Genomic DNA, 22,643 nt, shown 5'->3' with positions numbered 1-22,643 from the left:
CGTTCACACAGCGGAAGTCAGGAGTATTTATTTTGCACGTTAACTTGAGGGTGCACTGCTGCCTCACTCACCGCAGCAGTGCACAGGGATCCGAGCCGGAGACAGACGAACAGAGCTGCCCAGCAGTGCACAGAGAGAGAGAGGGAGAGGAGTGAATACGTTGGTTTGTAGGCTACAGCTAAGTGCATGGGCTTGTTGCAGCAGGAATGTTTTGGCTCAGATGTGCAGCGTGTCCCACCCTTTACTGCAGGTATACTACTTTTGCCTTCAATCACTACCATCAGCAGAGTTTTGTGCATTTTGTTCAATAGCATTTGAATTCGTCTGTGCCATTCAAATGAAATGCATGATGCATCATAATGGACTATTCGTTATTTTGTTTACGTTGCGTTTGTTTAATCGTAAACCCAGCTTGGTTTACTTTCGGACACTAAACACTTTTTGGTATGTTTCGTATTAATGTTGAATACTGGAAGTGACGGGGAAAGGACGTCTTTAGCGGTGGAGAAATGTGGGCGCATGTTTGAAGTTCCTCGTCTGTTTGACCTTGTATTTATTACCTCCTTAATCATCCCGGGGGAATGAACTCTGAGCACCTGCAGATGACCCTCTCAGCCCCCCTAAAACCCTGACTACCTTCAGTAATAACAAGCAGTCAAGATCTGTTGATTAAAAGCATTATAATAACACTCTTAACGCCAAGGTCAATCCATAAGCCTACATTAAATCATACATGTAGCAATATATATATTTTTAATTATCCACTAATTTGAAATAAGCTATGAGCTTTATACTACATGTGTTTCTATATTATGCACTATCCTCCCAGTTTGGCTTTTCCCGTTTGGCTGTCGTCTTCTCTGCAGTGATTTGTTTTCAAAGCCTTATCTTTATATAACTTTGCCTTGTTATTTGCATTTCTTACCATCTTTTACGTTGTATTTAATATTTATGTTGCTATAATTGAGGCACAGTTTGATAGAAATATCTGCCCCTGAACAGGTGGTGGAAATATTTTCAAGGGACAATGCTATAAATATGTTTTGCCTTGTGAAAATAACCACTGAACACAAATGGAAGTTAATGGCAAGCTGGTCTATTGAAGTAGCTTAAAGGTTTTATTAATGGGAAACACAAGTTAAAGTTTACTCTTCTCGCTTCCAAGTGAATAAAATATGATAAAATATTAATAAGACATGCTTAATAAAAATTTTTATAAAGTGTTTATGTCAATGTAATATGACATATAATTATTATATTCATTATATGAAACAAGCCCAATTTTATGTTCAACAACTCAAACTAATCAACTTTATTTCTCCCCCTGCAGAGTTTTCCAGCTCTCCAGAATGCCTCTCCAGACTGTATTCTCGATACCCAGCAGAGGAATCTCCCAGGGTGAGAACGCCAACCACGCCCTGAGATGGGACCTCAGCCCGGACGAGATCAAGGCCCACACGGACAACCTGATCAACAGAACCAAGACGGCCTACGACCACATCGGCTCCCTAGACGTGGAGACGGTCTCCGTCCAGAACACCCTCCTAACCCTAGCCGATGCCAAGTTTAATTACGCAGGTACGTACAATGTATTCACCTCGACCAAAGTATTGCACACTGTGATGTATATGTTTGTATATATTGACGTTGTTTGTGTTTATTCTCCTCCAGCCTCACGCCATGTTCTTGATTTCCCCCAGTTTGTGTCGCCCTGCAAGGAGGTGCGATCCGCAAGCACAGAGGCGGAGAAAAAGTTGGCTAAGTTTGACGTGGAAATAAGCATGAGAGAAGATGTGTTTCACAGAGTGATAGCCCTTCAGGTACCAACAGAACCCCTTTATCTATTTGTATGGCACACTTCCTGGAATTAAAAGATGGGTATTAGTTCCAAGAAGACTGTCAAAGTTAGAATCTCTTTAAGTTTATAAAGTGTGAGTAAGACAAAACCATATCCAAACATGATATGGCTTTGAGGTGGAATTAATATGCAGGAAATGTAGTTTGGCTTTTTACAGTGGATTTAGTTTACGAGGGAGGTGCTAAAGTTACCCTTATCAAATGTGAAATGGCTATAAATACTGATTTATTAGAACATGAGAGCGATGAAAACCGGTTGAACAAGCTTCCAGAACACTGGTGTGTAGCAGGTCCCCGTGGGGGGATATTATTATAAGTTGAAGTCAAGTTGAGGGTAACTATTTGTGAACACATGAGTGATGAAGATGCAATGTGTAGGCTAGGTTTAGATGTGCACAACACCAAGGGATCCAATCTAAATGGTGATGGCAGCTGATGGCAAACATTCACCCATTTGAAACTACTAATGTTACAACTTTGTCCAACACAGCACTTGACAAATAAGGCGGAGCCAATACTGTAAAATAATTCTTCCTGCTTTCTACTTGGCTATTTTAAATTACGAGCCATTTAACTGTTTGTGTGACAATCGGAAAGGCACATAAATCAAAGCTTAAGTTAAGAAATCCTTTTTCATTTTAAGTGAGGATATTCATTTTGTTCTCTCTGGGACACCTTTTGGTGATGAGTAGTAATCGTTAATATTCAAAATACTGCAAAGGAAAGGGCTTTCATCAGTGATTCGTAAACTCTATCACCATTGTGTCGCCTCCTCCAGTGATCGATAGTGAATTAACATACTTTTAATCACATGAAGATCTTCGAGATCGCTACTTTAAAGTCAACTTCTAAAAGTCCTAGGTTAGATAAGTCTCAGATACAGAGTTGACCAGTGATGGAGCACATTTGAGAGCTACCCAATGGAAAAGAGTATTCAAAATGGAAACTACTACCTGTAATCCATAAGATCATGAGGGTCAGAACGGTGTTTTTCTTAACCTGTTTATGTTCCACCGCATAGAAAAAGCTCCAAGGCCACCTAACGCCGGAGGAAAACAGATTTCTACATCGAATCGTAACATTGGGCAAACGAAATGGACTACATCTGGCCAAAGAGATACAAGAGGTACCCAACCATTCATCATCTTCATAATCAGCCCCTTTATGTCTGTGATTAATGAAGTGGATCAAACCCTTACAGTATCACACTGCACGCACCCTCCATTAAAACTGTCGTTCCCAAAGGAAATCAAGAGGGCGTCCAAACTGATCAGCGAGCTCTCAATCGAATTCAACAGGAACCTCAACGAGGACACCACGGCCCTCGTATTCTCCGAGCGCGAGCTGGGTAAGCGAGAGTCAACATTGGATCCGTTGATTTAAGAGCGTGAATAGCAGCAGCTGGCTGGTCACCTCACACGCCTCCCATCCTGACGTCCCCGGTGCTGGGGGGGATCAACCTTAAACGCCCTCCCCTTTGCTGTAGGGGGGCTGGCCGAAAGCTATCTGAACGGGCTGGGGAGGACGGAGGACGGGCGGTACGAAGTGACCCTAGAGTACCCCCACTACTACCCTCTGATGAAGAGATGCCACATTCCTGAGACCAGGAGGAGGATGGAGACAGCGTTCCACAGCAGGTGTAAGGAGGTAACTGCACGCGCGGGAGTCTCACAGACCGGGCCGTAAAACCGGCCCACACGTTGTTGTTGGGTGTTTCCTCATCACATGTCGAAGTTAGGGCTGTCACGATGAGTCAACTAGCACAAAATACCAGTCGATTTTTGCCCTTTTATTTTAGAGAAATTATTTAAAGGCAGGATGTACAGCTTGGAGACCAGGCATTCACCTTTTGAGCGATTTTCTAAGCAGTTCCCTTTTTTCTTATTTAATAGTTGGCTAGTCCTTCACAAATATCGCATTTAACCTGCACTAGTTTGCATTAAAAGTTTTTAAAATCTGTATTTGTGATGATCATTCATCGTGTTCATTGTGTTGTTATTTGCGGCAGGAGAACACAGCCATCCTGGAACAGTTGATGGAGCTGAGGGCAAAGGTCGCCAGCCTACTGGGGTTCAGCAGCCATGCAGACTATGTGTTGGAATTAAACATGGCCCGGAATGCCAACCATGTGTCTGACTTCCTAGGTAAGACAGCATCAACACATACTCTACTATATATTTATCATGGTGTCTGGTCAACCTAAACGCTACAAATGCTTGTAAGTCATTTGCAATATGTTGTCTGTCAATTGGTATGGGTTAACTTTATGCATTGCCAATTTATACAAATTATGTGATCTCTAGTTGTTGTTTTTGCAACAACAGACCTATTGTTTCGCTAGCTATTGTGACGGCATTACCATTTTCCAGAGACATTTGAGTTTATTACTTCAGTTGGGAAAGTCAATAAAGCCAACATCGCTGTCTTTGACATCTCACTCTTATTAAGTTGTAAGTGAGCTGGCTCTGAGCTGGCACTGCTGCTTGTTGGTACTGGAGTGTTCTTTGTCTTAAATAGTACCTAGTAAATAATATGGCAACATAGCTGTCCCGACACAACCCCACGCAGACCTTCATCCTTGGGTTGCCGCCATCAGATTGCAGCCTCTTGCAATTCAACACTCGTCCAGGAGAGACGTCAAATATCATTGTCGTCAGATTGGTGGGATAGGCTGCGATGGAATTAACTGTAGTTGAGCAGCAACGACCATAACAACAACAGCCGCAGGCTGAGTGATGCTTTGTGTCGTCCACCTGCTCATTTTATCCGTTTTAATTACCGGTTCATTCTGTAATGTGAATCTGGATAACAGCTGCCACAATTTTAAAAATGAGTTTTGACTGAAAAGGGTGAAATAGGCCTTTGAATTCACTAACTGAAACTAATGCTTCACTTTAAAGCAGACCATATGCTCAACGCAGAAAATAAGTTTGGCGCGGTCTTAAGAATCAATGACGTGATTGCGGAGAAAAGCACAAAAATATGCCTTGTTAAAATTCTTGTTTGGCACACGATTGCTACGAAAATCCAGCCGGGCCTGATTTTAGATCTATTTCCGAAATGGGATTTCCGATATCCGTCTCCATGGAGACCCCTCTGGTCTTTTCTAACTAAAATCAACGTCTTTGAAGTATGCTGACCGCGTTACGCTAGCCTTGGTCGTTTATTGTTCCAACAGATAAATTATACACACGGCTAAAGCCCATCGGGGAGAAGGAACGCAAGTACCTGCTGGCGCTGAAGAAGAGGGAGTGCCTGATGAAGGGCCTCGCCTTCGACGGGCAGGTGAACGCCTGGGACCTGCCCTACTACATGAACCAGGTGGAGCAGGTCAAGTTCGCCGTCAACAAGGACAAGCTCATCGAGTACTTCCCCCTGCACACAGTGACCCGGGGGCTGCTGAGCCTCTACCAGGATCTGCTGGGGCTCACCTTCACCCAGGTGCCCGCGCCCAATGCCTGGCACGAGTCGGTGGACCTGTACGCCGTGCGGGACGCCGCCACCGGGGACGACATCGGACGCTTCTACCTGGATTTACATCCCAGGTGTGCGTTAGTACTTGGGGGGGCTTGGGATGTAGTCCCACTGGTCGGTCTCTTAAGTGCTTGGCTCGATTAGAGACTGGGGACGATCTCTCAGCGAGTGTTATGTACTGGGTGTCTCATTGCAAACAGTTTGCTGTTTACCGTTTACTGTGAGTCGTAGAGCAGGGGCTTTTTTTTTTAAGAAAAGCAAATATGGGGGATCGAACCCAGTGCCTTTTTGCTGGATTTTCTCAAAGCACTATAAATAAATATTGAAAATGTAACTTAAAATCTTAACTTGTAAGGTGCTGTAGGAAGGATCCGAGAGTTATAAAGAGAGAACTTAAAATATAGGAATTTCAGATGGTTTGTCAGAACCAATCCAGAAAGAGTTGCCCTGATTGGTGAGAAATGAGCCGGGAGCGGTTGTAAAAGTCTGTTGTCACATACGGAGGCAGGCACAGTCAAATTGAAACGGATATGCTCACATTGCATTTCACTCACTTATGGGTGATTATTGTAAATGCAATTTCTAACAAATGACACTCAAACGACACTAATACTAATAGCTCTTATATTTGCCTACAGCAGCTTAAAGTCCCCAAAACGTAAACCTAACCCTCACCCTTTACCAGGGAAGGGAAGTACGGGCATGCGGCGTGCTTCGGGCTGCAGCCCGGCTGCGTGGGACCCGACGGGGAGCGGAGGCTGGCCGTAGCCGCCATGGTGGCCAACTTCACCAAGCCCAGGAAGGGCTGGCCCTCCCTGCTGCAGCACCACGAGGTGGAGACCTACTTCCACGAGTTCGGCCACGTCATGCATGAACTCTGCTCCAAGGTAGGAGTACATGACAGTTTATGTTTCTGTAGATATTTGTTAAATAAAAGGTTATCACTTGGTAGTACGAAGACAATATTGGCGAAAAGGCTGTAATCCGATACTGCTGACAATCATTTTGTGTGTGTGTGTGTGTGTGTGTGTGTGTGTGTGTGTGTGTGTGTGTGTGTGTGTGTGTGTGTGTGTGTGTGTGTGTGTGTGTGTGTGTGTGTGTGTGTGTGTCCCCTCTCAGACGGTGTTCTCGGAGTTCAGCGGGACCCAGGTGGAGACGGACTTCGTGGAGGTCCCGTCCCAGATGCTGGAGAACTGGGTGTGGGAGGAGACGTCCCTCAGGAGGATGTCGGGTCACTACAAGGACGGCAGCCCCATCCCGGACGCCCTGCTCAGCAAGCTCATCGCCTCCCGGGTCGCCAACACCGGTGGGTCACCAGATGGTTGAGGTGCATCATTGGAGATTTAGATGCTTAGTTTGGGGCCCTTTTTGCTTTTTATAAAGGGCACTGTAATGTTACGCTTTTGGTGTCTTGAAAATCTCTAGAAATGCAGTTCATAATTACTAGTAGAGTTTTCGGTAGTAGTAACCTCTAGTTTTAATTAAACCCTTAGCAATAATGTGGAAACCCCAGTCGATAATGTAACAAATTTCTGGCGCATAATACGATAACATTCCCTATAATTGTACAACGTATAACATTTGTTCACTACAAATGACTCTTAAAAGCAGTGCCAACATTTAAATATTTTTTAACCATTCAGCGAACAAAAGGCAATAGGCTGATAATCATTTAGGGGGCCACTCAATGACTGCAGAAGTGTCATCAACACACCCACTGAAGTGGTGTGAGAAATACTGGGTTTCTACTCCTCATTCACATATAAGGTAATTTACATTTCTTACGGAGAAAATACTACCTCAGGGGTAGTATCATTCAGGAGATTTTCAGGGTACAATGTCAGGATATGTTGTTCACACATACGGCTCATCAGGAGAATATCAGGATTTACACGTGTGTCTGAAAGCAGCTAGTGTGTGAACATTTGATTACATTATGAAATTAATCATTTTATGGTTGCAGGGGTAATTGTTCAATGGAAAGTGTAGTATACTATGCATGCAAATCAATTATTAAATATTTTTTACTGTTATTCAGGGCTGAAAAGTGCAATGACATTTTAAAATGCAAGGCAACTACCATTGGTTAGTTGAAAATAATAATCATCTTTGAGATTAAACATCTCTTCCAGTGTCCTGGCCAAGACAGGCAGTAGTAGCCTACAGTCACACATAGCATACACACAAAGCATAAGAAAAATAAAACAACTAAATCAGTCCGCAGGGGGGAGAGGGGGATATCAATATCGCAAGCCATTTGGGGAGGCTCAAGGAGTAGTGTAATGTTAAGTTTGAGCTACAAAGTGTGAAGACATTTCGGGAGGCTCAAGGAGGGGAGTAATATTACATTTGAGCAACAAAGTGTAGTCTTGTGGTGGACTATATAGACATAATTCACCATACTGTTTTATTGACATGTTTTCGTTCCGTGTTATAGGGACACTGTCTCTTTAAGATCACATGACTTCTGTGTTGATATGCCGGTCGGTGCGATGTTTGAAGATAACGGTTTTTATATGACAAAATGAACGACCCGCCGTTGCTTATTGAGGTGAAAAATTGTCTCTTCCCTGCTTTTATCACAATTTCTACAGTCTATAGACAGAACGTGTTACCTGGGAGAGTTTGTCGACAGCGGACTCATTATGTTTAAAAACATAACGTCTTACCTGGGCGAGTGTGTTGCTGAGTGTGTGCGTGTGCGTTCTTACCGGCGCGTGTGTCGATGGCGGAGCCGTTATGTTTAAAAACATGACGTCTTAGCTTGGCGAGTGTGTCGCTGCCTTTGTCTTGACATACGGTGTGTGTGCGTGCGTGTGTGTGCGCTTCCGTGTATGTGTCGCTGCCTTTGTCTTGACGTGCGGTGTGGGTGTGTGTTTTAGTGCGCATGTGCAGTGTGTGTATGCGGTGTGTATGTGCGTGCTTGCAGAGTATGTATGCGTTCGCGAGTGCTGTGTGTGTGTGTGTGTGTGTGTGTGTGTGTGTGAACTAGGTTGCTTGGCACATGCGCACATGAGTACCTTGAGTAACTGGTGTGACAGGCCTGCTATTATAGTAGTAAGATTATATATCTTGTGCAAATCTGGTTCCCTATAAAGTAAATATCATAATACCCATAATTCAACATTGAATACATGTACAACTGACACTTATTTCTGCACTATATCCCATGATGCATAGCTGTTTTCGTTTTTATCAGTTTCATCGATAGATATGGTCGGGCACATGATGACGCATGTCAAATGAAATGACACCATCAGGGGTTGACATCTATGTGTCTGCTGCTTAACCACAACGCCTAAAAATGTCTGGCGTCCAAATCCCCCCCCTAAAACTCTTCTTCCATAAATAGGCTGCTATGTAGTGTACATTACAGGGAATGAGGGTGTGAGGTGGGTCAAAGGGAATTCCGCCTCAGATTCCTCCGCCTTGGTCGCAGACAGTACATGGATGCACGTGTGTGTTTCCGCAGGCATGATGAACCTTCGTCAGGTGGTCCTTGGTAAGGTGGATCAGACACTGCACACCACGGCGTGCGCCGACACGGCCCAGGTGTTCGCCACGCACTCCGAGAACATCCTGGGCATCCCCGCTACGCCAGGTGAGCGGCCACCATACCTAGCCGTTAGCATATAGTAGGTGTGATCATCAAAGGTTAGTGATGCTATTTTTGTGTTGGTGGGGATGTGGTTTGAACATGGCTTCACTTGCTTTCAAAGCGAAGATAAAGTGTTTTGTGGATACAATGGGCCAGATCCATTCCCATATTTCAGTTTGAAACCTCATTGAGCTCAAAGAGAGACCGTTTGTGCGTAATGTTTTTGTACATCTGTGTTCTTTCAAAGGGACCAACATGACGGCCAGCTTCAGCCACTTGGCCGGGGGTTATGATGGCCAGTACTACGGCTACCTCTGGAGCGAGGTTTACTCTATGGACATCTTCTTCAGTCACTTCAAGAAGGAAGGAATCATGAATCCAAAGGTGTGAAACGTCTTTTGTTTTACTTGAAAAACAATTATCTTAATTTTAAATGGCACGAATAGCATATTGTTTTGGGCCTTGTATTGTGTTCAAAGGTTTTTTATGAATTGGTCCTTTGGGTAAGATTATGTCGGCTGTTGTTAGAAGTGGCCGTGAGCTAGTGAGTGAAAAGCGCTTGGATGATATCTGTTACAAGTTTACTGCGCATCATTAGGCTATTTAGACTGTTCCTGCATATTTTTGACCGATCAGTGCATCCCTACCTTGATTGGTTCGGGGAATCGATTCTTCCTGCCCATCCTAGATGCGTGACTACAACACTTCTCAATGGAATCATAGGGAGGGAGGGAGCAGGAGGGGACTTTGATTTATTTATTTCCGTTCCAAAATCTTCTATTAAGAACCCTCTTACCTTTCCTAACGCAGCTCTACCATATATGTGTAATAGATTTGAAGAGGTTTGTCAGCATATTCAACAGCTTTATTTTGGTTGTTCTTCAGGTTGGAAGAGCGTACCGGAAGGCCATCCTGGAGCCCGGCGGCTCTGTCGACGGAATGGACATGCTGACCTGCTTCCTGGGGCGGGAACCCTGCGAAGACGCCTTCTTTCAGTGCAAGGGACTGGTTCATCCAGCAGGGAAGAAGAGTTAATCTGGGTCTAATGTTGGGGCAAAGCCATGCCAGGGAACCCCCAGCTAGGACTACGGTGCTTTGCTCAAGGGTACGTTTGACACTTTTGCCCAGGAGAGCTGAGGGATCTAACCAGCAACCATCCGGGAGCCACACGGCTTGCTCAGGCACCTGAACTACTGACCTGAATGACCAACTTTTAGATTTGGTTACCATTGTAGGTAATGGTTAAGAAGTACTATGTACTAATGTAGATGAGCTCTGTATTGTAGACAGTGAAAGGAATGTTTTTTTTAAGCAGTCCCTTATCTGTAAACTGGTTTCAGTGTTAGTTGATCCAGATTGGTTTTGCAATTACTTAAAAAGTGAGTTGTAGTGTGATTAATGTTTGACTTGCATATGTTTATGATTATATGTTTATCTGTTTAATGGAAATCCATCAACAAAATACATCATTTTTGTACTGAACGATTTATTTTGTACTAGATTCTAATAATTGATTCAAACATTGTGTGTAATATTAAGAAAACCAAAAACTATTATCACTAATCTCCAAAAAGGTTCAGAAATTCAAAGAACAAATCCCAATAAAATACAGATGGTTGCAGTGCAATAAGTGCCGCACAGGCAGGCATAGCACCAGTTCCAAATCACACACGCATACTAAGTGAAAACTGCTGATAATCCATAGGAATGTAAAGGCAAGTCTAATTAGAATAAACAAGACAGAATGAGAGCCAATAAGAGGCCTCCAGAGTAACGAGGTCAGCAGGCATCTGCTGTTAAGGTTTAGTACTGTTTTGGCCAACGCAAGGTTTGTTTATATAGTCCGTAGCAGTAGATGTACGGTGACCAAAAGTAGGCAGGTCTTTTACAAAAGGAAATCTGAAGGCAAGTAGTACCCATTGAGCTAGTTTGCTGGGGCTTTAAGTGAATATTCTGGTGTGCTGGGGAGTGCCAAGAGCACAGTTGACTACTTAATATTTAATAGGGAGCCATAGTTTGCGGAGGCTATCACGTGATCAAGTGCACGCTTCGTCGACATATAAAAGTAGGTCTACTTACATATGCATGTACATTATGTAACATGAAGATAATTACTATCGAGACTATCTCAGCTCTAATTATTATTGCATCAATTTGATATTTAAATAAATTATTATGTACTTAATTTATTATTTATTTAGTCATATGTAATTATTGAACTTATAGTCTTTCTTCACTATGAAGGCCAAATTTTCCCCAAAAAGTATTTGTTTGAGGTCTACAAGTTTATCTGGTCACCTCTTTCGTATTCTTGACTGTTGTGGAGAGAAACGACCACCAGGGGTCGTAAAAGGACAACAAACTGGACCAGGATGGAGGTGGCTTGTCCTCAAAATAGAAAGATTTCTGGGCCAAGAACTGCCGTCGCTAAACTATTTTATAATGACATATACATGTGAGCTGCAGTGTCAGCATCTCTGTTAATAATTCTGAAATGTGGTTCTAAAATTAGATTATTTAATGGATTCTCTCGCTATTTATTTTTGCGAGCAGACTAATTTAATCTCAGTGCTGGCGTTATACTTAATCTATTATATTTATTGTAAAATTGTGAAGGGTCAAATGTTATTTCCCTAACCTTTGTATAGGTATATCTTCGTATATCCGATGGTGTTTGACTCTGTGACGGGGGGAGATGGGGGTGGGGGGGCCACACAGTGAAACCCGTCATCACGCAAACACTCTCCGGCTTGTTGGAAAGGCGACTTCTGGTGGACGTTCAACACACACTCACAGGTGCACCAAAGCCTCCGGTAAATCGGGCACTAACGCGTTGGTTTCTACTCTGGCGGACGCTGTTTTGGACCAGGGATCGACCGGGAAAGCATGAGTGAGAGCACCAGGGTGCGGCAGCAGCGACCGAGGGGAGAGCGGCTCGCTTTGGCGGAGCTTCTGCGCATTTGCTCTTTTGTATTTCCTTGATGAGTGTTGTGGACATTTTGGATTCTCCCCTTCTCACTCTCGGCTTTTCACTGCACTGTTCTACCAAATCAAAGGCATCAATGCCGAATCTAATGGACCGGATCAGGTAACGATCATCGGTAATCGGGGTTAAACCAACCACTTTTCCCGTGTGGGAACCGAGCGGAACCGTAAACAACTTCTGGAGAGCCACGGTTGCTCGGTGCAGAAGGCTCCTAGCAGGTTAGCTCCCAGGAGCACTCTCTAGCTTGGACCACAGCAAGTCTACCACCGTTCTCAAGACCGAACCACCCAGGAAAAAACGAAAGGCGAATGTCCACCGATCGTGAGCCATCTGGAGTATAATCCCCTGGTCCGGGTCCGGACAGCAGCAGCGGTGTTTGGGTAAGTCTCTTCGGGGCTGGCGTCTCTCTGATCCTGGGGGCCTCACGCCGCCTGCAGCGGCTGGCTGGCGTCGAGGTTATGAGTCATAATAATGATGTTAATCATATAAGAGGATCCTCGCATTAGGACGGTGTCGTTGTGTCTCCATGCCGAGGCTGATGTCGTTTAAGCAGTCCAACTTCATGATGTTATCCGCGATTCATTTCGTTTTTCACGTTTTTCTTCACGTTTTTTGTCGGGGGGTGGGGGGGGGGGGGTCGTCAGTCAAGGGGCATGGATTGTTTTTTATAGCCCGTTTCAAAATGTAGCTATTTCATTTCGTGGGGGATTTGGACTGTCAGCTGTGCAATGTGCACGGTGAGCTTTGTCTTGGATCTCTCATCGTCCTTACAAGGGGTTTAAAGTGTTTCTGTGATCACAAGTCTTGCTCAGCAGCTGCAGTGAGACGGTGAGGTTACATCCATTGTTGGGGCATCACCTTCAGCGCATCGGTACGGTAGGGGTAACAAAGCCTGCTGTTGGATATATACACTACGTGTAGCGATATAGTGGATTATTGTGGAAATGTAGCCTTAGTTGTAGTCCCTAACGTCCTGAGGTTGTACTGGGACGGACGGTATCCATGCAGCGGAATCGATGCTGCCTTCCCCAGGTCTATTGAGCACAACATGGTTTGCATGTGTGGTTACATTTGAGGAAATGGGTTTATAAGTAGCTGAGGTTTAGGTAGACTCACTTTTATTTTATTTTATCGAATTGGGACTATATTGGCCTCAAGAGCTGTGTCAGTTGGACACGTTTTTATTCACTTATGAGGTAGGCCTATATCTATTTGGCCTATATCTATTTGGCCTACACATTGCAATGGTGAAATCCAAGTAGACTAGACACAATTCAAAAATGTGTGGTATTTTATCCATATGCCTTTCTGAGCATGCATGAAGATTGTTAAACGAAGTCTTAACTCATTATTACGAACAGGCTATCTAAACGTTTAAAAACTTGAAAGCCTTTCCTCAAGCCAGGCTTAAGACTTTCTTTCCCAAGGTTATCCTGAAACCCAACAATGTATGTGTCATCCTGGAGTTATAGGGTGCCTGTATTCACCTGCTATGTAGGTCTGATTAAAAACCTTAGAATATATATAGGTCGTAGATGAGAAAAAACATAATTAGATTTCTTTTTTAAACAAAAACGATAATAACATGCAGATCGTTTGTCTATAATTACTTGTCCTTGGGTATGGCCCAAGGGGGTTTAGATGTACTTCCTAACTAATGAGTAAAGTATAAGACCGCGTTTGAATGACCCATACCTGCTCAAAGATTCAAATATTTTGGGTGCAGAGTATCAACTAAGCCACTTGTTTTTATCTAGGCCTATGGTTTGGTCACACTTATTCACCGGTTGGTTAAATGATAACATGAGGCCTGTCCTCTGAGCTAATGGAAGCCAGTATGTTGACTTGGTTAGGGGAGATTACTCACGCCTGGTTTGGATATCGGTCTGAAATCTTTTCATATGCAGAATAGTACACCATATCCTCCTTTGTGCAACAGTATTCTGTTGTGCAGAACAACATGACTTGGTTATGTTTTTAATTGGTATGTACGTTCTTTATTGATTGAAGATCTCTGATACAACACTTCTGTAAGGTTTCCTGGTGGCTGCCAAATGTTTTGGTAGCCCTATTTATCATTAGCGTCTTAGGGCTAGAAGGAGAAGGATATGAAGATGTGTTGTTTTGCTGGTCCATTGCCAAACAAAAATAAAACCAAAAACTCGTACTCGCTTTCTGTGTCAATAACAACTCTATTTACAGTTCTATTTACTTTGTTAAACTAACCATAATGTGTACTATTATTATATATTTATGTATGAAGATACAATATCTGTATTCTTGGATTCAGTATTCTGCCTGAATGAACCCTGTCCATATGCAGGAGGATTCCCCTTGTCACGTTACTTAAGTGTATTTAAACATGCCAACTCTGCATCTATTTACTGCTGTAAACTGTTTATTCCAAGTAACTGTGGTTCTGTACCAGAAACTGTCACACCAAGGCTCACTCGGCAATGAGAAGGATGAGCATTAAACTTAGCTTAAATTGCCACCAAGTCTGTGAGTTTGGCAAGGTCATCTCCCCATACTAACTACGAACTATTGATTCACCTTAACTTTAAGCATCGGTCTAAAAAGATTGAACTTGGTGTTGCTGACCCAACCCTAATTACCCCCCAATGCCGAACCCCTTCCATCCGGCGTGTGTGTACGTGTTGGCCCAGTGTGTTCATTTAAAGCCCATAACCTCAGTCCTTCCCTGTTGAGTTGCGGCGATCTGTAATTCCATCCTCGTGACCTCGTCAGTGACTCTGCTGTCATTCCGTAGGAGCCGTTTACTCCTCTCCTCTAGTCCAGGAGATGCTCTTTCCACCACTACACTCGGAAAGTTTATTTGGGTTCACGCGGCTAGTGTGGTTGGCTGGAAGCTAATGTGACTGATGTTCCATTCTCCCTGTTACTCTAATGAGCTTAACCTTTTAACCTGATACACTCTGCATACGGGCTAGTGTTCCCTCGTCCCACACAGGCATGGCGTCCATCCCCCCACTACTTCAGGGTCGACGCCCAGAAGAGACTTATTGGGAGGCCGGTGCCGATAAGTCTCGTGGAGGGCTGCCCTTATAATGTCAAAAGAGACGATGAGTTTTCACAATAGCCGTTGTAACATTTTGATGCTCTTTGCGCCAGGATTATGGCCCGTCATGCCATTCACGGACGAAAGGAAATTCATAGGCATGTGACGGGAATAGTCAATGTGCTGACAGAAATGTCCATCCATTTAATTGAGTTATGTTGGTCTGGTGTGAATTACATTTAAATGCTCGACCAACTGGCATTTGACTGGCCCGGGGCGTCAGAATGCTTGCTTGTATAGATTGTCCATTTGACAACGTTTAATAAATGCACATATTGTTTGATTTGGTCAATACATTATTTAGTGTATATATTTTGTCAACATAATGCATTAAAATACATCAGTTGCAGGGTCAAAATGTTTAACCGTTTTCATAATTTTGGTAAAAGATCATGTTTTTAGGTCAGTAGTGGGGACACTTAAAGTTTATTTCCTTGCTGTTATCCAAATATATCCTACTTTTGTGTTCACACTACTGCCAGTTGGGTTGTGGACGGTTGAAGTCTGAAGTGTAAAGAAGCAGTGAGTGAAGTGTCAGACAGAATACTACAGGACATCCTGGTCCATCAATTGAAATGTACATCAGTGTATTCTGCTGCTTAAACTAATGCTTTCCCTGCCTCTGTGACCCACTTACAACATCTGTCTCTTTCGCACATTCACACTCTGTCTGTCAACAGAAACACTCAGTCAAATCCTCACTCTAATTGAGTGCATTGAACAACAAACCTGTGAAGACATTGCAGTAGGCCTACACTTTATGTAACTAAGGTCTTCATGTATGTCTCTGTATATGGCGAGTATAATCCTTTTAATGGTTCAGTTTTGGATGCCAATTCAATTTAGGCTAGTTCTTATCTTTGACCACAGGAAATTGGCTTACTAGAGAACAGATTCGAAGATGATGTAACCTAGTTAGCATTATGATGAATAAAAAACGGCCTGTTTATTGAATCAGAGTAGGTTGGGAGGATGAATCGTAACAGCTTAGACTCTTGGTTTGGTAGTCTGGCTAATATTAGACATTAATCGTATTGAAACAAACAACTATCATCTGTTGGTTGGTTTATACATTGTTTTCGTATGTATGGCTCCTTCCCTTCGAGATTAATTTCCAGCAGTGCTATAGATCGTTGCTAATCCTTATGAGATGAGCCTTTTATTTGTCATGGTTTTACTTTGATGCCTTAAAATTGGCTTCTGTTTTTGGCCTGGTTGTGAATTAGATGGCATTTGTCCTAATTCTCCAATCAACAATGAAAAATGCTGTGCGAAGGGCAACGTAATCTTATTTGCTAGCTTGTAGCGTCGCACTCTTGAAACCACCCAACCACGTCATTCTTGTAGGGGACAGTTCCATCATGAGCTCATCCACTATATCTGAGGATTGGTTGGGATTCACATTTCCAGTCATGGATTTGAGGTCCCCATAACAAAAGTGCGAGCTTGCTATGGGATAAACATTCCGACGCATATGAAGTCAATGTGATATCAATCTTATTATGGAACCAGTTTTAATTACATGGCTACAGATCCTTTTTCGGTTCAGTCAATACCAGTCAATGCAAATAAGCACTGTAACAATACAACACCGTAGTTAATTGAGTAGTTTAGCCACACATGCCAATGTCGATGTGCTCAGGTCTATATAATGCAACCAAAAACAGAGACACTTGTTCTGCAAAAAAACTCATTTTGCCTCACACGTGCCCACAAATACATTCTAACTTGCCTAACAGATAGCTAGAGGAAGTCAACAACCCTGTTGCATACATTGTACCTTCCTGTCACTTAAAGGAATAATACAGCCAAATGAACTTTGATATTGTTTTAAAACATTGTAGTGTTTCTCTTTCCGTTGCTTGAACAGTTTTCTGTTGACTCTACTACGTGATGTCACTTTAAACATGAGGTATGCTGACATGTTTTTAACAGGAGGTAAAAAATGACAGCTAAGTGACTTTACTTTCAACAAGTTAGTGAAAACCCTGAAAACTAATTTTGAGTACTATGTGTAAAATGGTTAAGATAGCTATGAAGGGCAAGAAGGTTATGTACTCGATTAGATCTCTTTTTGATTTGGGTTAGGATGTGGGTAGCATTGCAAGCACGCAAGTCTGATAACTTGCCTTGTCTTTTACCGGCACCAGTGCCTCTGACGACATCAATTCTATTCTTCAATACTGCTCAGAAGCGGAAGGCTTTTGATTTTAAAGGCAGCGTTACATCTGGCGACTATGATGGATTTAATTTCGACTGGCTGTATTTAAACTCTATTTCTGTGAAACTCTATTTTCGTGAACTTGAATTCGCTTTCCAACTCGTGACACTTTGACACGGGAGGAAGTAGAGCAGAACGGAGTCTCTTATCACCCTGAGAGGCCATTGAAATTGGAGCCCAGGTGTTTCATCAGACCAAATGAGCTGGTTGAGAACCACTGTTAATTTGCTTCCATTACAATTGTTTCTCGTCTTTTTTTGTAGATTACCACACTTGTCTCGCCTGCCATACTTTGGGATCCAGGGGCTTAAACCATAAATGACACGGTATGTGAAGTATTACGTAAAACTATGCTCCTCGTTCACTTCAGTGACTAACACGAATGGGCGCCTGTCAGATTTCTTTCATACTTTGATAAATCTATTTTTTTAATTGTGGCAACTCAAAGTCCAAGGTGGTCATACTGGGATCTATCAAGTGGCAACGGGATGCTGATGAATGGTGACGTGTGCAGATCTGGTTGGGTGGGTGTTGTAGTGTGTGCGCCTGGCCTCCAGGTAAATGGGGTGTGACGCTCCTGTTGTTTCTTGTCAGCAAGACGACTGTTTTGAAATGAATCCTTTTTAATGCCACAACAGAAAAATTATTTTGTCAGCAACAAGACTGCATTGATTGAACATCTTTTAATGCCACAAGTCTTTTAGGGCCCTTTTTTATTATTATTTTTAAACCCCTAGATTGTGAGCTTAACTATTTAACAACTCACGGATATGGTATAGCGGAAGGTAAGGGGGTACTGCTTATGAGATTGATGAGAAATGTAATGTTTTACATTTTTTTTCACAATGATTAAAAAAAGATCATTCATGCAGACAGACAGAGACAGACATTACATTGGCAAGAGGCCTAGCGCTTACCTGCTCATTAATGACATACAGCTAAACAAATGACCTGGAAGTGGTCATTTATACGACCTCTCTCCTATCTGACAACCACAGGTAGGCATGAGTCTCAAGCAACCTCCACTATGGAGATGTGTTTCTGTTTGTCTTTACGTTGGACCATTGTTTGCCATCTTTGCTTTCCAACCAGAAGTTCTTCTTTAAAGTGGTAGGACTGCTGGAGCCGGGATTGCTCAAACGCCGAAGGACCCTTCACCATTTCCTTGTTGACAAGGATAGAAAAACACTAGCCCATTATAGAGATTTCCTTCTCGTCATAACCGAGTGATAGCCAAGAAAACCTTTGTCGAACCTTGGTGAAACCTTACCTGCTCGGGTTGCTGTGGTGTTTCCACGTGGGTTCTTTCACGATGGCCCGGGTACAAGGCCCAGTGTTCAAGTCTTTTGTGCCGTCTGCTCTGCATTGGAAATGTGTATTTGTTTACCTGCTTTAAAGTTATAGTATGTGACAACAGTCTTTGTTTATAGTTGGTTTAATTAACTTTTAGAAGCATGCCATATTGTAGCATTATTTGCTTCATCATTTAATACATTTGGGGGCCATTTTTTAAATGGCTGATTTGGGAGAATATGACGCTATTCAGTGCTTCTTAACTGGTGGGTCAGGGCATACGCCAAACGCGTCTTTAGGAGGAATACCATGACTTTGCTAACTTTCTTTGCTGTAGTTTCAATGTCTGTTCATGTTTCAATGGCCGACTGTTTAGTTGGATTCAGTTCGTTGCAGCCTTTCGTTGGCTGCATGTTTTTAACAGTACATGAAGGCATACTAGATTACTGCACGAATGGTAAATACTTTGGATGTTTTTGGCTCCTCGCTCATGACTAATATGCGTGGCCTGAAGCTAGGCCGTTAGAGAGCCACTGACGTTATGTAGTACACATTTTTGGACCTGTGTTTCAAAGGAAAACGCTGAACTGGCCAAGCAGTGAAGAATAATCAGACACGCGTGTTGTTTATCAGAAACATTAAACAGTGGCTCTAAAGATGTCCTTAAGCTCTGCCACCTTCTTCTCCGTGGAGCAGCAGGCCTTTTCCTGAGTCCTCCCAGATTACCTGCCACATTGTTCCGCTCCACACATCTTCCTAGAATGGCCGCCTTCGGAAAGGTTCCCTCTGGTAACCGATTAACCAGACTTACCCTCACCCCCCCTCCCACTGAGAGCACTGGGAGTCGTCTGGGTCGTTTGAAACCTTTCTTTCAATGAGGAAGCTGCCTCTGCACCCTTTGTGAGCGCAGTTCCTTGCCCAGTAAATGGTTGCCTCCAGATTTCTTAAGGTATAAAAAGAAGTAGCACGCCCCCTAGCTCTCTCTTAGCAGGCCAGAGAAGCTCTCTTTCTGCATGGTATGCGCATGGATTTTATTCTATCCATGCGTTTTCTTTTTTCAGCTGATGCAGTCAAATGGAAGTCTCACCCTGGGGTTTTTCCTCTACTAAAACCGTAGTTTATTCCCCCTCAAACATACAGATTTAAAATTCCAACCGTGTCTCCACATAGATCGTCCATGAGTGTGTACTTCTTTGTATATTTGAGCTCTGCAGATGGAATATGTATACTTATGAAGCCAGGGTGTTTAAGAGAGCGTATACCTTTGTACCCTATTGGCCCCTCACAATGGATATCGGTTGCGTTTAGTTGCTGGCTGCTCTAGAGGGGTGTGAGCTGTGAAGAGGGGGACATTCACACCACTCTCATGCTAAGGACTGCAATGAGCACTCAGCCTAGTTGAGCCGGGAGTCATGTGACTCGGTGACTGCAATGAACTTGGAGTTCACTGCAGTGAACTCCAAGGTTCACTGCAGTGAAGCTGAATCTGAAGACACGGTGAGGACTCAGCACATACCAGAGCCTTGTACTTTTTATTGCTTTTTTCCGCTGCTTGAGGCACACAAAGCTGGACGATGGTAGTGGTTGCATTTGAAATTAATCTGCGCACACTGCCGTGCATAGAAACAACAAACCCCCTCCCTAAGAAAAGTGAAAAGCCCTTTTTCAGCAATGCCTTAATCCATCACTGAACTCATGTTGTCTGGCGGCAGCATTTGGTGTCGGGGTTAAACACTTGAATCATTTTGTTCTATGCGGCTTTGGTTTAACATGGCATTAGTGGATTGTTACTCTGTAGACAAGACGGTCAGCAGTGATACAAGGGTCCGGCGGACTCGATACTGATACTCTGACCCGGGTGTAACCGACCCCGGACACTGAGACCAGGCCTTGTCGCGTGTCTCCGCTTCGCTCTCTTTTTTCATTGTGCCCAGAGTCCCAATAATTACACTGGACTGAATTTCACCATTTGCAGATCCTGAGTGCCGGTTCCGGTGTTTTGTTCAGATGTTGCTGTGGAAGAAGCTTCTTATAGTCAGATTACTCTGTTTTAAGAGGAGTGTTGTTGTATTGGACAAAAACTAAAAGTCAAAACCAGTCAAGGACCAAGACACTCTTAAAACTCAATTATTATTAGACTTTAACACAACCGTCCATATTTGGCATTGTGGTTTATTGTGACTTTATATTGTGTCCCTGCCTGTTTTACAGGCCACCCTTTCCCCTTTCCTCTCTCTGCCGTGCGTTGGAGTATCTGATGCTAAACAGACAGCCCTCCTGGTCTGCCCAGGCTCAGTGAGTTTGATAGAGGATGGCTTACTCTGGTGAGCTCCTGTAACGCTAGCACTAACCAGCCTCCTGTGGATGTCCCCTGGGCCTCACAGGGGAAGTGGAGGCCTATAGTCTAGGTAAAAACAATGAACTGATACCCTGATACGGCCTATAACCTGTACACAGCCCACATCCATACCTACACCTCAACTGAAATTAACCTTTTTGTGAAACTTTGGATGGTTGAGGGGAAACCTATTTTAGATCGTTCTGTATTGATGCACATGCGTTTGCACTACTGCATTGGCTTGTGTTTCCCATTCTGAGCTCTACCTAGGACGGCCATCTGCTTTTGCTTAGGCAAACGTCATCTTGTCCAACTTTGGAATGGAACACGCATCGAATCTCCGAAGGGGAGGTAGGTCAGGCTCTGCTCCTCAAGAGGAAGAGCAGAAGAGAGTATGACGGCTACGTTGTAGACTGTAGGTAACATGGTGGAGCTCAGGATGTGTCGTTTTGTTTTGGCTTCCTCCCTCGGTGAGATGTGGTTCTGAAACAAGAAGCCGAGGCGGCGGCGTGGTGGCGGCGGTCATCATGATAAAACAGCGACATGTTGCCCAGACAACAAGACGCTGTACACATATGTTAATAAACAGTCTTTTACTGACAGTACAATCAGAGAGAGTAAGACCGCCTTATAGTTAGATCAGAGAGAGAGACCGCCTTATAGTAATATCAGAGAGAGCGACTTATAGTATGGCCTTACAGTAAGGTCAGAGAGACCGGCTTATATTAATATCAGAGAGAGTAAGACCGCCTTATAGTAAGATCAGAGAGACCGCCTTATAGTAAGATCAGAGAGACCGAATTATAGTAATATCAGAGCAAGAGACCGCCTAACAGTAAGGTCAGAGAGACCGGCTTATATTAATATCGGAGAGAGTAAGACCGCCTTATAGTAAGATCAGAGAGACCGACTTATAGTAATATCAGAGGGAGTAAGACTGCCTTATAGTAAGTTCAGAGAAACAGCCTTAGAATAAGAAAAGAGAGAGAGAGACCGTCTTACAGTAAGATCAGAGGGAGTGAGACCCCTTAGTTTACCAGTGCATTCAGCTATACTGGTTTGATCTGGGCTGTTGAATTCATCTCATATTCCAACCACTCGTGAAATGAAATGCTTCTTTTCTTCACATGAGGTTTTCATACGTTAATTATTATGACAGTGATGATGGTCATCTTGAATTGCAAAACTGGTCCATGTTTAATGTGGGTTGTAGAAATGGAACAGAGGCAATTGCATGTTTGCATAAGATCAATTCCAGGCATACCGGGAACAGGAAGTCCATTCAGCGCTGGCGCTTCATTTGAATCAACCCGTCCCCATCGTGTCACGATGTGAAGAATAGGGCTCATTATGCCGCATCAGGACGGTGATGAGTACCGCCGCGACATCATACTCAGAAGTCAATGAGTCTGTTGTTCTGTAAAACGAATGTACCGCTCTGACAGTCGGTTATAAACGTATTGTGTGTCTCCTATGCAAACTATTGACTCTCAATATGGCACACTGAGCATCCTGGCATGCAGTGTTCTTTTGTTTGCGTGCTGCGTTCGTTCCTTTTTATGAAGGTTAATAACTGTCCCTTATCAGCCACGTAACACTCCTAGGGGATTCCTGACTCCTCTGTAACCTCGAGCTGCATTCCTATTATTCCTTTTCCTGAGCGTTGCGTGTGAAAATAGTTTGAGAATTATTCATCAGGGTAATTATGGTATGCCCGTCTCCGGGGAGACGCAGCTGAAGCTGCACTGAGTTTAGTATGCGTCGTCAGGACTTGGGAGGAAATGCTAATAATTGGCT

General features: G+C 43.4%; 2 protein-coding genes across 4 annotated transcripts in view; both read left to right on the top strand.

Annotated features, from left to right (window-relative positions):
- Positions 1–150: 150 nt before the first annotated feature.
- On the top strand, positions 151–10,209 carry nln (neurolysin (metallopeptidase M3 family)). The gene is made up of 13 exons (XM_079734142.1): positions 151–250; positions 1,331–1,578; positions 1,672–1,820; positions 2,879–2,983; positions 3,103–3,205; positions 3,344–3,504; positions 3,866–4,001; positions 5,036–5,402; positions 6,017–6,218; positions 6,451–6,637; positions 8,804–8,932; positions 9,177–9,313; positions 9,815–10,209. Exons 1-13 carry the CDS (start codon positions 207–209, stop codon positions 9,962–9,964), a joined length of 2,118 nt encoding a protein of 705 aa, XP_079590268.1. The 5' UTR covers positions 151–206; the 3' UTR covers positions 9,965–10,209.
- Positions 10,210–11,708: 1,499 nt separating this feature from the next.
- Positions 11,709–22,643, top strand: part of erbin (erbb2 interacting protein) — a 41,666-nt gene continuing 30,731 nt past the window's right edge. For 2 of the 3 annotated variants that reach the window (XM_079735363.1, XM_079735361.1), the window contains exons 1-2: positions 11,709–12,295; positions 17,479–17,541. The gene's annotated coding sequence lies outside the window, so the exon portion shown is untranslated. The remainder of the gene's footprint in view (positions 12,296–17,478; positions 17,542–22,643) is intronic. The other variant, XM_079735362.1, reaches the window with a different exon arrangement.

This window comes from Pollachius pollachius, assembly GCF_949987615.1.
Source record: "Pollachius pollachius genome assembly, chromosome: 4".
NCBI lineage: Eukaryota > Metazoa > Chordata > Actinopteri > Gadiformes > Gadidae > Pollachius > Pollachius pollachius.
This window is presented reverse-complemented; position numbering and strand designations above follow the sequence as displayed.

What these genes read in the sequence shown, in the direction of transcription:
- nln (XM_079734142.1), top strand. Translation starts at nt 207, where the DNA reads ATGTTTTGGCTCAGATGTGCAGCGTGTCCCACCCTTTACTGCAG. An exon ending in TGTCCCACCCTTTACTGCAG is followed by an intron (nt 251 to 1,330) that starts GTATACTACTTT and finishes CTCCCCCTGCAG; the next exon opens with AGTTTTCCAGCTCTCCAGAA. An exon ending in TGCATGAACTCTGCTCCAAG is followed by an intron (nt 6,219 to 6,450) that starts GTAGGAGTACAT and finishes GTCCCCTCTCAG; the next exon opens with ACGGTGTTCTCGGAGTTCAG.